Source organism: Vigna radiata, unplaced genomic scaffold, assembly GCF_000741045.1.
Source record: "Vigna radiata var. radiata cultivar VC1973A unplaced genomic scaffold, Vradiata_ver6 scaffold_122, whole genome shotgun sequence".
Classification (NCBI taxonomy): Eukaryota; Viridiplantae; Streptophyta; class Magnoliopsida; order Fabales; family Fabaceae; genus Vigna; species Vigna radiata.
In genome coordinates, this window is record NW_014543108.1 from 404652 (window position 1) to 419890 (window position 15239).

General features: G+C 34.7%; 1 protein-coding gene across 1 annotated transcript; it reads right to left on the reverse strand.

The window, feature by feature from the left end:
* Positions 1–626: 626 nt before the first annotated feature.
* On the reverse strand, positions 627–13415 carry LOC106753009 (kinesin-like protein KIN-UB). The gene is made up of 19 exons (XM_014634790.2): positions 13277–13415; positions 10931–11031; positions 10679–10801; positions 10298–10483; positions 9910–10131; positions 9612–9765; positions 8119–8268; positions 7821–7909; positions 5776–5979; positions 4967–5083; positions 4277–4411; positions 4060–4188; positions 3578–3704; positions 3417–3509; positions 2777–2902; positions 2508–2633; positions 1576–1719; positions 1228–1356; positions 627–1141 (listed from the first exon to the last, which is right to left on the reverse strand). The coding sequence occupies exons 1-19, from the start codon at positions 13413–13415 to the stop codon at positions 981–983; spliced, it is 2655 nt and encodes an 884-aa protein (XP_014490276.1). The 3' UTR covers positions 627–980.
* Positions 13416–15239: the final 1824 nt, after the last annotated feature.

Consider the following 15239-nt stretch of genomic DNA (forward strand, 5'->3'; position numbering starts at 1 on the left):
TACTATAATATTCTAATATTATAAAATAATTTGTTTTTAAAATTTATCATAAGCATGAAAATTTTATCTCTGAAGAAAAATAATAAAATATTTTTTATACTTTTGGAATTAACAATTATAATGTATTAAAATAAATGTAATATATAATAACAAACTATTATTTTCTTTTTAAGAATAATATAAAATAATTTACTTCAATATATTTTAAAGATGAATATTATTAAAAGAAAATTATATTCACCCTATATTATCTTTATTTTATATTTATTTTTTATCTTTAATTATTTTGTTATTATTTTTTATTTATATTTTAGATTTATTTCATATTTCTTCTATTATAAATAAAAAATCCTATATGTATATTCAATATAAAAAGAAATTAATCCAAAATATAATTTTTCAATATATTAAACATTATTGACATAATATATTAAGATATTATGAATAAATTAATTTTATATCAGTTTTAAGTTAGGTAAAAAAAAAGAATAATAAATTATACTCCCCATTTATAATAAACACAAATGAGTGTAATTAGAAGTTTTGAAATAACAATTAAAAGTTTTTAAATAGGACTGAAAATAGCATATCCCTACAAAGTCTCAAACTTAGACTCGTATTACATGGGCAAGAATTAGAATGATGATTTTCATTACTTACACAAATCAATAATCAATTACAAATAACAATATGGGGCAGCTCTATGGAATTTGTGGTGATCAAAATTTGACAAACCAATGTTTAACAACATATTTTGACCATCTCTCCCCTGCCCAAAAACCTCAAATTTTCCTCTCTATAGATTATACATACAGTCATTCTGGTCAGTAATGGCTACATAACAAGTAGATGCTGCTAAACCCCTGCTGCTTCACTTAACACAAAAATAGCAAGGTAAGCTACCATTCCATAACTGTGGAACTATTATCAAGTACGTGCCTCACAAGCTGTGGAACAACAATAAATGTGCAGATTCATAATTAATAATCTATACGTAGGCGTCGCAATTCGGCTTTGAATGTTGAGACAGAACTGAGAGTCCGACGAGCAAGATTCCGTATATCCTCTCGTGAACAATCTCGTGAAATTCGAACAAGCTCCCAAAGAGCACCTCCACTAACCAGGTCCTTTGCATTCACTTCTGTAATGTTTATTTTGTAACATCACATTTTAAAGTTTGCAATAATGTATTATGAAAAACTGAAGCATGATGAGAAGTCTCGTTACCATGCTGTGCCAAGTGGCAGAGTGCAAGCTCTAAGTGACGCCTGATTGGTGCAGCTTCATTATTAGCATTTTGTACTATCCACGGAAGTGCACCGTCTTCTATCAAAAAAGATCTGCCACTTTTTATCCCTGTGAGAGCAGAACTATAATTGTAAGGTTTGATGTTTTCAGTGGCTTTGAGGAAGTGAAGTGGTGGGAGCAAATTGACTAATCAAATACATCTTTAAATAATCATTGCAGGACTGAATTTTTTTTTGTGACATTCGTGAGTAACTATTTTGTCCATTTTCTATCTAACTTGAAGCTTAATGTTCTGAGTGCTGAGAATCAATTGGAGAAAAAGTAAACCTTGATTGGAAGCTCGAGACTCGCATTTTGCGAAGTTTGCAATTCCTCGTGCAACTTGGGAAAGGACATCGGGATGTCCACATCTTACGATTCCCAGTAAAGCCTTAATACCTCCCTGGGATCTCAGAGTCATCAATATTCTATCTGAAGAACATGAAAAACAAAAATATGAAACCTACAGAAAAATAAATATTGATGGAAATACAATGATTTCAAATACAATATCTACTAAAGCGCCATCTGTACATATGCTTTAATGTAACAGGAACACTGAATGTAGAATTCTCAATGACATTAAGCTAGAACTGGTTTTATATATGAAATTCAGCTAAGACAAGAAAGTAGAAATAATGCTCCTGTTATCTCCAAATTAAGTTATACAAAAGTTTCAACCTTGTATGATTAGTGCAAGACAGATTGTATGAAGCAGCATTTGGACAAGGTTCATGTACATGTATAATGGGGTAAATATCAGCAAGAGCAGTGCAAACTATTCAGAATTAGTTGGCATTTTTCTGAGCGTTGGCCATTACAATTTTAGATAATGTTTGTTAAAAGATGGAGTTCACTTGAATGTCGGTTGAAGTAATTTATATTTAGATATCTTATTTGAAAATGATTTTAACATAATGAAGATTGTTTGAGGAGAATAATAATCGCGAGAGCAGAAATTCATTATTCCATTCAAGCCCATGTTTGGCCTTATTTTCACAAAAAAAAATTGCCAAACAAGATTTCAATTTCTCAACCTACAAGCACATAATGTCCAAAGAAACGATTAGTAGCCAATAGTGGAGATTACATTACATTACATCACCAACATAGTGTGATTTTAAGTAACTATCAAATTGAATTTATCTGACGGCTAAAATTATATTTTCATGCACTTATCAACATAAATAAATGACTTGCTAAAAAGCAACAAATTATACCATTTCCACATAAGTTAGCAATTGCCCCAGCAACCATTCGAAGAGTTTGTGGATCTTCAGCATCAGATGCAGTCATTGATAACAGAGTAATTCCTCCTTCAGCCATAATAAGTTCTTGATTCGCTTCTGATTTAACAAAAGAAAGCAAAACAATATTAATTGTAACATTAGCTAAATGCACACAACACTAATAAACTAAGGTAGTACCAAAGTGTGAAGCAAGATCCAATTGCCTATAACATGCAAAAAAATATACTAACGATATTCACCATTCATAGCAAGATTGGCAATGGCCCCAGCAGCTACTCTGCGAACAGTTTCATCCTCATATCTTCGAAGAAGCATCAGCAAGGAAGTAAGCCCCCCAGCCTCAACAATTCTCTTTTGATTAGCCTCTGCATATCAGATTGAGAAAAACTACTAAAAGAAATACTACAAATAAGAAAATATACATGAGCATATAACAAAACGATCAGTCTTGGTCTTCCGAATGTATGAGAGCAGAGAAAATGTAGAATGAAAGAATGGTCTAGTAGACAGTGAAAACAAGACGAATTTTATGGAAAACTAATACAGATGCTTTTCAGAAAAAAGTAGAATTTTCCAGATAAATTACAACCAATACAATATCTACCATGATTTAAAAAAATAAATCAAGCTGCAATATATACAACTATCAGAAGACAATCAACATAAAAGACACAGAGGGACTTTTGATTTATGAAACAATTTTCTATATACATTACCATGTTTTGTGAAAATAGTAAATGAAAACAGAAAATATTTTTTCTGAAACTAAACAGACTCCTAACTCAACAAGTGCTGTTTTAACAATTGTAAGCATTGCCAGAAAAAAATTCACAGAAAGTAGATTATCAAATATAGAGGCTTGATGAGATTAGCTTCAACCTTCGGCAGCTAGGTTGGCTACCACTTTCACAGCATGAATTCGTACATTGGCATCATCTGACTCCAGCAACGACAAAATCTTTTGCAGTCCAACTGTTAAAATAATGAGTCATTAACACGGATATGATGGAATTTCAGTTATAACTAAAAATAACTCATACCTTGCTCAAAGAGAGTAGCAACAGATGACTTCTGACCATTTGCAGTGTCCTTGAATTGGGTAGGCCGGGAGGAATCCATGGCAGAAAATGTGCTCCCAGAGCTTCCATTTTCCAAACACTTTCTCATCTATAAACATAGAATTATATCATACTATACCAAAGATTCAAAGTTATGTAAGAGAACATAATGTAACATGCAGCTAGAAGCGATGGAGAGATCAAAGAATCTTGATTTGACAACATCTACTACTTCATTAGTTCAGAATGAAATTATGTTTAGACCTATATTTGGTGCTCTGGTTGGGTTTGTTACAAGAATTTTCTACAAAATTAAATACTGAAGAGCATTGTGCATTTTATGGCCACTTTCATTAAATTAAAGCAAACTCAATGACTCAATGCATAGAATTAAAATCTAAGTTAAAGTTTATTAGTAAAGAATATGCTGAATTCTCAAATCTTAGTCAACATAAAACAAATACCTGGTCAGCTTCAAAGTTCAATTGCAATAATTGACTTCTCAATATTATTACTTCTTCTTCAAGTCTTTTTTTCTGATTAGCCTCATCCTCCAAGATGTTCCGAAGCTTTACAATTTCGGCATCTCCTGCCTAGTGTACATTAAAGATTTTAGTATACCATAAAACCATTTTAGAAAGATGAAGAAACAGAAAAGCTTGCCATTTAACTGAATCTCACCTGTGTTTGTGTGTATTTCCCCAGTTGATTTTTTAGATGTTCTACCTCTTCTTCAGCTGCCTTCCTCCGACTTCTTTCAGTTTCAAGCAGTATTTTGACCTCAGTAACTTCACCTGCTGAAGATGACGTGGGCCCCTGTGCCAAAAAGGCACAAATAGCTAACTAATTAAAACCACAAATAAAAAGATAAAAGTAGTACCTAAAAGCAGCAACTATAATCGTTCAACCAGGCAATTATTAAAACTAAGACATTGGGACTGATGAAGATTGATGTGTAAATTACAGTATCGAATTTACCACAAGACTGCTAAGAAAATCATAAAATAAATTATTGCTTGATATAAACATTTGTCATGAAACAACAATCCCAGAAGATTAACTTTGATAAATAAAAACACCTTAATGAATTCATATTTTATCTCCTTTTGAGATTCTATTGTGACATGTTGAGATCATACTAGTAAAAAAATCAAGACTTGTCCAAAAATACATGTAAAGAAAAAAAATCTAGACTTGTCCCAGAAACATAGGACACAGCCAGCAACCAACATTAACCAAAAATGTTGAATGTGAAAACAGTAACACACGTTGATGTCTCAAAATATGTGACCATTAACTTTTAAAAACAATGGGACAAAAGTCCACCTTCAAGATTTGCAGCGTGTTAATATTATTTAAAAAGGAATATACCTCCCCATTATCAACCACAGAACTATTGCATTCATGTCTTTCTTGATTCAAGACCAACTTCTGCTCCAACTCCTTTACCAATTCCATGTACTCCATCTGGCATTTCAGTCTCTCTTTCTACAGGGTACAATCATACAACTCCATATAAGCATTGAGAAAACTATAGAGATGTTACCCCAAAAACCCTAAAAATTAGCATATTCGGTGATTTAAGTTTTCCACAAAATTAGGGCATAATGGTTTTGCATGATGTCTAATACTTAATTAAAAATACAAAGTAAAGATATAGAGACAGCCCAAAAAGGCATAAAAGAACATTTGATAGCAAATTGATCAAGCTTGAACAAAGATAACATACAAGTCTCACACTATATCCATCCTAAAATCTGACATACAAAAGCACACAATCTTCATAAAAGTACTCCAGCCACACAGAAACGCTCTGATTTAAATTGACCATTTTTTAACCTCAAAACACTCAATCTGAGACATTTTTAAGAAATAACACTTAACAGAATCCATACTTCCTCAACAAGACATCAACCCAGCATAACTAAGGCATAGCCCAGAATTACTAGACTGTCTTTACGTTCTGTTCACAAGATGAGCTAGAACAATGCCATCAATTAGAAAGAGTTAAATTAATAATAATGATCCTCCATCACATACTTTAACAATATGTAAACCCTAGATCATTAGTATACAGCATCATGTATACAACTACAAAACAGTTCAAAACCATAAGACTTTGGCTTAAAAATTTAATGTAATTTGTAGTCAAGATCCTTCATACGGGTCATATGACAAACCTCCAATGCATCTGCAAAGTTCTTCTCCACCTCGGCAATTCGACATTGGGCCTCCAAATTTATTTTCTCAACTTCATCCTCAAAAGCTTTCTGCTGCCTTTCATTTTCTGCAATAAGCTTATCTAATTGTACCTCAAGCTTTCGAGACAAGCTTTTATAATCAAATTCCTCCTTTATTTTCAACATATTCTCAACTTTCATAGCCTGATGAAACAAAAATGTGTTAATTTTTCTGTCACAAAAACAAAAAACCATATCAATTATCACAAAAAAGAATTCATTTTAAATGATAATGACGATGATGATAAAATTATCATAATGAAATATGATTTGCATTTTGATCAGTGGTATGCCAATGCAACAGTCCAGCATTACTTGCCAGCCCTAGAAATTAATTTTTTACAGTTGAGTACTGTGCTTCTTTCGGTCTTCTCTACTCTTGAATTTGGAGATGGTTCCCATATTAAAATTTGGGATGACATTTGTTAGAAATTCACATCAACTAGAGATATTGTTAAGTTATAATATGTAAGTGAGTACAACCTTCACTTTACAAGCTTGTTTTGTAACATTGAGTTTGGCCTAATTCAATTTCAAAAATGGAATTGGGATCTAACCTAATAAGGTCTGTTAGGCCTATTGTTCCATCTACAATCAAGGTGTTGCCAAACCACAAAAAAAAAATATGGTCCAAGATTTCACATGTCAAGTCCTCAATGTGAGGGTTTGAACGATATTTCATATCAACTAGAAATATGGTCAAGTAATAACATATACAAGTGAAAACCTAATGTTACAATCCCAATTTTGTAAGATTGAATTAGGTCTAAATTCACTTTCAAAAACCACCTATCTGTGACATGTTCCTTTTTCTGAAACGCTTCGTAGACTTTATCTTCTTTCCAATCAGCAGTCTCCTTTAATCCAGTTTTTATCTTCTGAAACTGCTTCTGTTTCTAGAAATTTTATGTTTTTCAGAAATTTGAATAATAGGAAATTCTCTGATTGACAAGCTCTTCTAACCTTGTTATATTCTGTCCACATCTATTCAAACTTAAACCAGAGGATTAGGTCACTTGACACTCCAGATGTTTTCCATATAAATCCTACCATCCATTTTCTCACTTCATCCAGCAGTGTAGCTCCTTCCTTAGGAAATCAATCACTCCCTCAAAGGTTCAAACATTTGTATATGGACTGGTGTTCTCAAACTGAATTACCTCATTGTCAAGGATTTACTTCAAATTTAAAGACCTCTAACTGCTCTCTTCCTCTATTTTTGTGCTAAGTGCAGATTGAGTTTTCAAAATGTTTTTTCACTTACTTTTGAATCTCCAAGGATCTCCATAAGCTCTTGTGGATTAATTTTAGAAGTTTTGACACCAATAGAGATTATAAAAGGCTTTGACATTGCGCTGAATTTGGAGTTGTTTGTTGTATTCTGTTGGAAAGAAAAGCTAGAATTTTCACTGGTCAATTGTTACATTAGAAGATCTTTTTGTGTAGAGTATTGCACTTATCTACTTTGTGTTATGCTTAAGGACATGCGGGTATTCTTTAGTAGATCTTCAGAGATGGTGTGCGGTGGCACGTTTTGTGTTCTTAAATTTTAACTTTAGTTATTGGAATAATTTATGGAGTTACCCCCTAGAATTTGAACCTCCTATCTCTCAATAAATTATTTGCTTATAATGATGATCATGATAACTAAGGTCACAAATTGGCTCTACTAACAAAAGAGCAAATTAAGATGCCAGTAAGTGTAGCTAATAAATGGCACAAGGACGCACAGTTGAATCTAAGGGCATTAAATTAGTAAATTCTGCTAGTATTATTAACATTTGATGCTACAAATCTCCAACAGTGACTTTTCAAAATAAATTCCTACACTAACATCAAAATAATAGAAATATAGCATACAGTCGATGCACAACAAAACAGATCTCAAGGAGAATAAATTTTATAAAAATCTAAGTATGATATTTAGTTCATATAGAATGAATGGCTACATATATGGAAGTATAAATCTAAGTGAAGAAACTGACCCTCTGGCCAAACAATATGGTACTAGAAGTCTCTCCTCGATGACGTGGTGATGGGCCAATAGTCACAATCAATGAAGTCCTAGCTGTGCCTGCACATTATCAGAAAGCAAGTAGAAAGGGTGTCCAAGAAGACTATTGGCATCTGGTACAAAGATACCATAAATATGTCCATCAAGGATTTAAGAAAATAGTTTTGTAAACCATATATGACATCACACTCAATTTTGTGATCTTGTCAAGTTGAAGAACAGAAGGATATGATACTAAGATATCTAAACAACAAATTATGGCCTCTTACCACCAAAAGAGTCTNGAAGCATTCTGGTAAGCTTTGAATCACGAAATGGAACATGAGCATTGTTCTCTNCTAGAGCATTAATACATTTTCCCAATGAACTAAGTGAAAGATTGATAGATTTAGCTTCCTCTAGCATGTGCCCTTCACTTCCTGATGGGGAAAAAGGGTTAAAAATCCAAAGTTTCAGCACATATCAACATAATAACAGAAGCTACCTAGGTAAGGCAAGGACTATCACTAAATGAACATACAAATTTCAATTCAAAGGCCACAGGAAACAGGGAACACTGGAGCTTGTTTGGTTTGAGGAAAGGTTTGTATTTTCATTTTCTGTTTCTTTTTTAATTTAAAAATGTCATTTTATTTTCATTGTTACCTATTTTCAAATTTTATATATAAAACAGTAAAAGCAAGAAAAATAATATATTTTTCACTATTACCTACACAAGTATTTGAAAACAAAAATGAAAACAAGACACTTTTGTAATTAAAAGTGAAATAAAAAATTAAAACAAAAAAACAATTTCTCAAAGTAAACATGTCCCTTAAAGGGTAATGGCTATTTTACAATTTGTATTTTCAATTAATATGCTTTTACTAATACTTACAAAAATATCACACTGTTTTCATTTATCCCTATTTTCAAAATTTTGTGAAAGAAATAGATAAAACATTCCTTCACAAAATCTAAAAAACAACAAACAATATATAACTAACGGTTGTTTCCAACTTTTCCTCCAGAAGAATGTTGATACCAGAATAAAAAGAAAATATGGCGACACTTCTCTAATATATCTCTATTATAATTCAGGATGCTGGCAGAAAGCAACTGGCAGAAAACTATCACATCATATATTTTATACTATTTATGACATTATTTATTATAATAATTATATCAATATAAATACATGTGGTATACTTATAGTGTGATATTATTATAATATTATCTAAAATATTATTATTTAAAGCCTGAAACAAAATAAATAAACAGTTACCACAAAAAAATGTGTTATTGTTTATATAGATTGTTTATTGTAGTTATTTTATTATTATACATATTATAATTGAAAAAATAATCAAACAAAACATTTTCTCATGCATTTTCCCAACCATTTGAATAATTTCACATGCATTTTTCGTGTTATTTTTATTTCAATTATTTTTTAGCCATTTTAGCTTGCCCATTTGATTGAATTGTTTTCAACCATTTTCATCATTATTCCCGCCTATTTGCATGTTTTCCCACTAACTTGAATTATTCTCTCCTGGCCCCATTTTATTTCTCACGCATCTGGGGATATTTTTGGGCCATTTGAAACTCTTTCACATAGTTTTTCTTCCTGCTCATTTGAATGACTTTCCCTCCCATTTTCCAGTATTCTGCATGCATGCAAACACAACAAATGCTTCATGGAGAAGCCACTTTCAGACAAGTTCACAAGAACAATTGATTTATGGCACCCATATAGACAGCTTTTAAGTTCAGCACAAACCTGACTTGTGGACACGTTCTGAACCTGCCAAGTCTACCACAACCAACTTGCTCTTCCGAACAAGTGGTTTTGAAGGTTTAGTTAAATGAGAGGCATCGCCATTTTGACTAGATACAATATCTTCACTTTCCAAGACAGACCTCTTAATATGAACCTGTGAGAAACAATAAATTTATCAAGATTGGATATTATTTTTAAGAAACAAAAAGCAGTAACTAAGTAGTTTCCTTGATTTGTGACCTTTGGAATCAAAGATAAAGAAAATAAAAGGTAATCCAAACAGGGAATATTCTATCACCATCAGAATAGCATGACTGCGAGAAGATTCAGTATTCAATTTTGTGTTAGCAGCAATTCTATTAGCTTCCCCTACTCTTAACAGCTCCAGAAAACTATGTTGGTCTGTGATTTCTACAAGAGTTGCCCCAGGCATAGATACATCACCACTTCTTGGATCTTCCACTATAGGAATATTATCATTTGCTGGATTAAGCAAGTCCTGGAGAGTCTCCATGTAAAGCTACACATTTTTTGCAGACAAAATATGAGTAAAATGGCCTAGAATGGTTATAATACAAAACAAAGAACACTTTCTTGATCAAACAAAATGAAACACAACACAATAGCCACTAGAAGATAAAAGTAATAATGATGCAAAAAGCAGTAATGCACACGTAAGTATCAACCTGCAGATACGAGACTGTAACAGAATCAGTATTGGGTGACAAGTCAGCAAAAATATCCTCCATGGAACGGACCATGATACCACGATCAGAAGTGTCAACTTCCCCAAGTCGTCCAAGTGTAAAAGTTTTCCCAGTTCCAGTTTGACCATAAGCCATCACAGTCCCATTATAACCATCAAGAACACTCTACAAACCAGACATCAAAAATGTGTTAAGCTATAGAGTAATGAAGAAATATGGCAATGGATAGAATCCATTAACAATTAAACCAAGGAATGATGTCATCAAATCATAAAATCATTAACATTAAGCAAAACTACATAGGGATATCTCAGTAAAGGATGTTCACGAACAATTAGGATATGCACCAGTACAACAGACCTCCACAACTGGCTTAGCCACAACTTCATAGACACGTTTCTGTGATGCAAATTCAGTAAGCACCTCATCAAACTCATATGTGTCAGAATCCCAATTGTTTCTACGAAGTTTCAGTCTTTTAAGCTGAAGGACAGTAAAAACACAAAAGGCATACATTAAACAAGATTCGTACATAAAAAAATCCAAGATATCTATAAAGCAAAGAAAAACCTCAGTCCACAATTAATAGTAAATTAAATAGAACGAATGTACCTCCGGTTGTAATTCAACACAGTCAGCAAAATCAGCATCAGCCATCATTTCTTCAGCATTTCGTGGTCTCAATCTTACAGCCACCCGAACTCTTCCAGGCACTGTTCAAAGAAATGATAGCATGACAAGTGTAGTATAGCAATACCACCATACCAGATAGAAAATTAGAGGGAAAAATTTTTAATAACTATCTTGTTTTCAAGCATTAGCTTTCACTCAAAATATAAAAAGGTACAAGTATAACAATGCAGCCAAGAAACTAAACTTCTAGTCCCTATCTAGAATTCAAGAATTACAAGTGGCCATAAAGGGGCCCTTAAACACTAAAACCTCCTCATACAATGATCTGTTTTGTAGCCTTTTTCACCGTTGTTAATACCAAAAATCTTATTAGGGACCTCCATTTAATGTATAGGGTCTACCCTGAATTGTATTATTTTCCAGGATTTTAAGAGTGGTTTCTCCTCTACATCAAACGGTACCAATTGATCCTCTCCCAACCTCTACAATGCTGCCAGGAAACTAAACTTCTAATCCCTATCTAGAATTCAAGAATAACTGGTGGCTATAAAGGGGCCCTTAAACACTACACCCTCCTCATACAATGAGCTGTTTTGTAGCCTTTTTCATTGTTGTTAATACCAAAATTCTTCTTAGGAACTTCCATTTAAAGTAAAGGGTCTACCCTGAATTGTATTATTTTCCAGGATTTTAAGAGTGGTTTCTCCTCTACATCATACGGCACCAACACCTAGTTGATCCTTTCCCAACCCCTCAATGCTGCCAGGAACCTAAACTTCTAGTCCCTGTCTAGAATTCAAGAATTACTGGTGGCCATAAAAGGGCCCATAAACACTACACCCTCCTCATACAATGAGCTGTTTTGTAGCCTTTTCACTGTTGTTAATACCAAACATCTTCTTAGGCACTTCCACTTAAAGTAAAGGGTCTACCCTGAAATTGTATTATTTTCCAGGATTTTGAGAGTGGTTTCTCCTCTACATCAAACGGTACCAAAACCTAGTTGATCCTCTCCCAACTACGAAAGGAGTTCTCCAAAGCTTCAGTCAGCCATGCTCATATCATATACGCATGGAACAGGAAAACCCTATTAAAGTATAGGCTGCCACCCAACATCAATAAGGCTTTAAGGAGTGGATTCTTCTCTTCACTACAACAGCAAGTTCCAGACAAGCTGAACATAATCACAAGATGGTACTTTGGGACTAGCCTTCAAAGAAATGAAAATGACCTATGTCATCTGGGTCTGGATATTAGGATTTCAAATTAATTGAGATTGTGACATTCAAACCTATGTTTTCCCTATAATTACTGTGACAACCCACCCCTAACCCGCTAATATACAACTTTTGAGACTGAATTAGACCACACCTGTTCTCCATTCTAATACAAAGGTTGCAGCTAAGAAAATCATGTCACTTATTACCATAAGAATTGAAAAACTGTAACACATTAGAAACGTTTGCTAGAGTGTAGAAACTCTGCTTATAAACCTTCTACAACATAATGCAGAACATTAGAAGAAGATAAGAAATGGGAAGTTGATTCATTATCCTCAAAAGCAACAAAGCACGGAAGACAGCAAAGAACCGGTGCAAGTAAAGATCAAGAACAACCACGAAAGCTAAAAATCAAGAACCAAACACCCCAAAAGTGAAAAGAAGAAGCACCCAAACCAAACAAACAGGTTATTATAGAATGAAAACCTATAAGAAACACTTCATACCACTCCTTTAAACCGCTTTCCCACGCACAAAAACCTCACCAATCAAGAGAAAGCAGACACTTGCACGACCAATACAAACTCTGCACTCGCATCTTCACCCCAAGCTCAAACCACACAGCATATCAAAATTCCAGATCTAAGATACACGCGAAGTGGATCATTAACTAAACAATGTCCACGCTCCAGAGAAAAACAACTAAACGGTTGGTCCTACCACATCCAAAGCTTTCTTCTACTCCATCTAACCAACTAAAAGTTTAAATTTCCAAAAAAACAGATATTCCACACATTGAAGACCAGAACATAAACACCGAAAGTCCAAGCAATGAGTGTTCATAAAAATATGAACAAAACGAGACGTATCTTAAGCAATCGCTCCCCAAAGTAACGAACTCTCATAATTGTAGGCCATACGAAAAGTCACAATCATAATCATCCACAAATAGAGAAGGAGCGCTGTTCATTATTGCGACCTAAACGCGGTTACCAGTCAGTTAGAGCTTCATTACACTCTCTCCACCTACCACACATCCACACTCGCAAATTCAAACACGGACTCTCTATGTTTGTAAGAGTCTAGGGTTGGGAAAAGGACTGACCGGCGTCTGCATTTCTGGCGGCAGGGTTGGCGCGGCGAAGGGCGGATCCCGGCGAGGGGGAGGAGGTGCGGGGGCGGGGCTTGAGAGGGCGATCGAACTTGGCGCTTCCTCTTTGAACGCCGTTTCGGTTCGACGCCATGGAGAAGACGGTGGTGAGTGAATGAGGTAGCGGTTTCGGAAACACGAAGCGAAGCAAGGAAGAGAAGTGAATGAAGAAGTCATGGTGGGGTCCACGTGTGAAATGTGGGGTAGGTGGTTCGTTGTGGGGCCCACCCTGACTTGGATCGTGCCTTGATCAGGAAAGAGAAAGAGAAAGAGATAGTGTTACTGTTGCGTGCGTCCGTGTCTTGTCTTCCCTCCCTCTTCAATTTTATTTTAAATTATTCAAAATGAAACTGCTCTGTAATAATTATATTTTTATATTACATTTTACCACATCGTTACCTTAATATTTTACAATTTAAATAATTATTTATCAAGAATTATTTTGAATAAAAAAATGCAGGTAGCTAATGATTATGTCCTTTTTTAATTACCTAATACCCTGTGTATTATTATTGCCATGTACTTGTACTCCTACCAAAAATAAAGATAATGCAAATATTTTTATACCCTAATTATAAGTCATATTAAGTGGAACTGTTTTAATTTGCATTTAAGAGTATTAATTAGTGGTGATATATTATGCAAATGATAGAGTGGTTATGGTTTATAACATTTTGTTGTTTATACTAAGCATAAGTTTGACTTTGTGGTGTATTAATTAGAGAGGTGTATTTGGTAGAACGAAAAAACATATTTAAGAAATTGTGAGAATGTGATTGACACATTCCTATTGAAAGGTTTGAGAAATGTTGTTTGGTGAGAGTGTGATTGGTACGGAGTCGAAGGAAAACAAGGATGTCATGTTACAACTTACAACTCACGCACCGTGAAGTGTCTGCGGGTTGCTGTTCAACATTATGGTAGGAATTCAAATAATGTAATGTTAAGTATGCACCCTGCAAGAGACACGTAAAGTGGAGAGAAACTAAGATAAATAAAATGGTAATTTCGTATGAAAAAATAAACGAAGAATATTTTTAATTTCTAATTATATTCATGTCTCACACTTTGATAATGGTTAGCATTAAATTTTATAATTGTACGATAGGGTAACCGGACGTATAGGGGTGATCGGTCGTACCGGCAGTATGATCGGTCATACCGGCAGTGTGATCGGGTTCCCTAGTGCGGTGAAAGAGAGTGTTAACAAGAGGAGCGCGTTGGCAATGAAAGACGAAGAACAGCTGAGAAGATAGGGTAACCGGACGTATAGGGGTGATCGGTCGTACCGGCAGTATGATCGGTCATACCGGCAGTGTGATCGGGTTCCCTAGTGCGGTGAAAGAGAGTGTTAACAAGAGGAGCGCGTTGGCAATGAAAGACGAAGAACAGCTGAGAAGATCGGCAACACCGACAGCGTGGTCGGGACACCCGACGGAATGATTGGGGCATGAGACAACAGTTTACCGTAACAGAAGAAGTGATGCAACGCTGAAATGTAGAGATGTGAGCGCAAATTAGGGCGAAAGTCCCGCCGAAGTACCAGGACGTGTGATCAGCAGTCGCTACAGGGGGCGAGTTCCATGGGATCATGGACCCCCAAACACGGACAGTTGCACTGGATCATGGGCCACTAGGCAGGCAGTTACAGCCCATATCTTGAAGTCCATATCCAAATTTATCACCTATAAATAGGAGGGTGAGCAATCAGGTAAAGGGTTGGATTTCTTTCTTATTACTTGAATAACATAGCTGTNNCCTNGCTGACTTGATCGTCGGAGTGCTAACGTGCAGGTTGCAGCCGTTCGGGTAAATTGAGACGAATCCTTAAACACTCGAGTGGAGAAGTTCGGTTCATCATTGTAATCCAGAGGCGAACGGTGTCTTGGTCCTCATCCAAAACAATAATTAAATACGT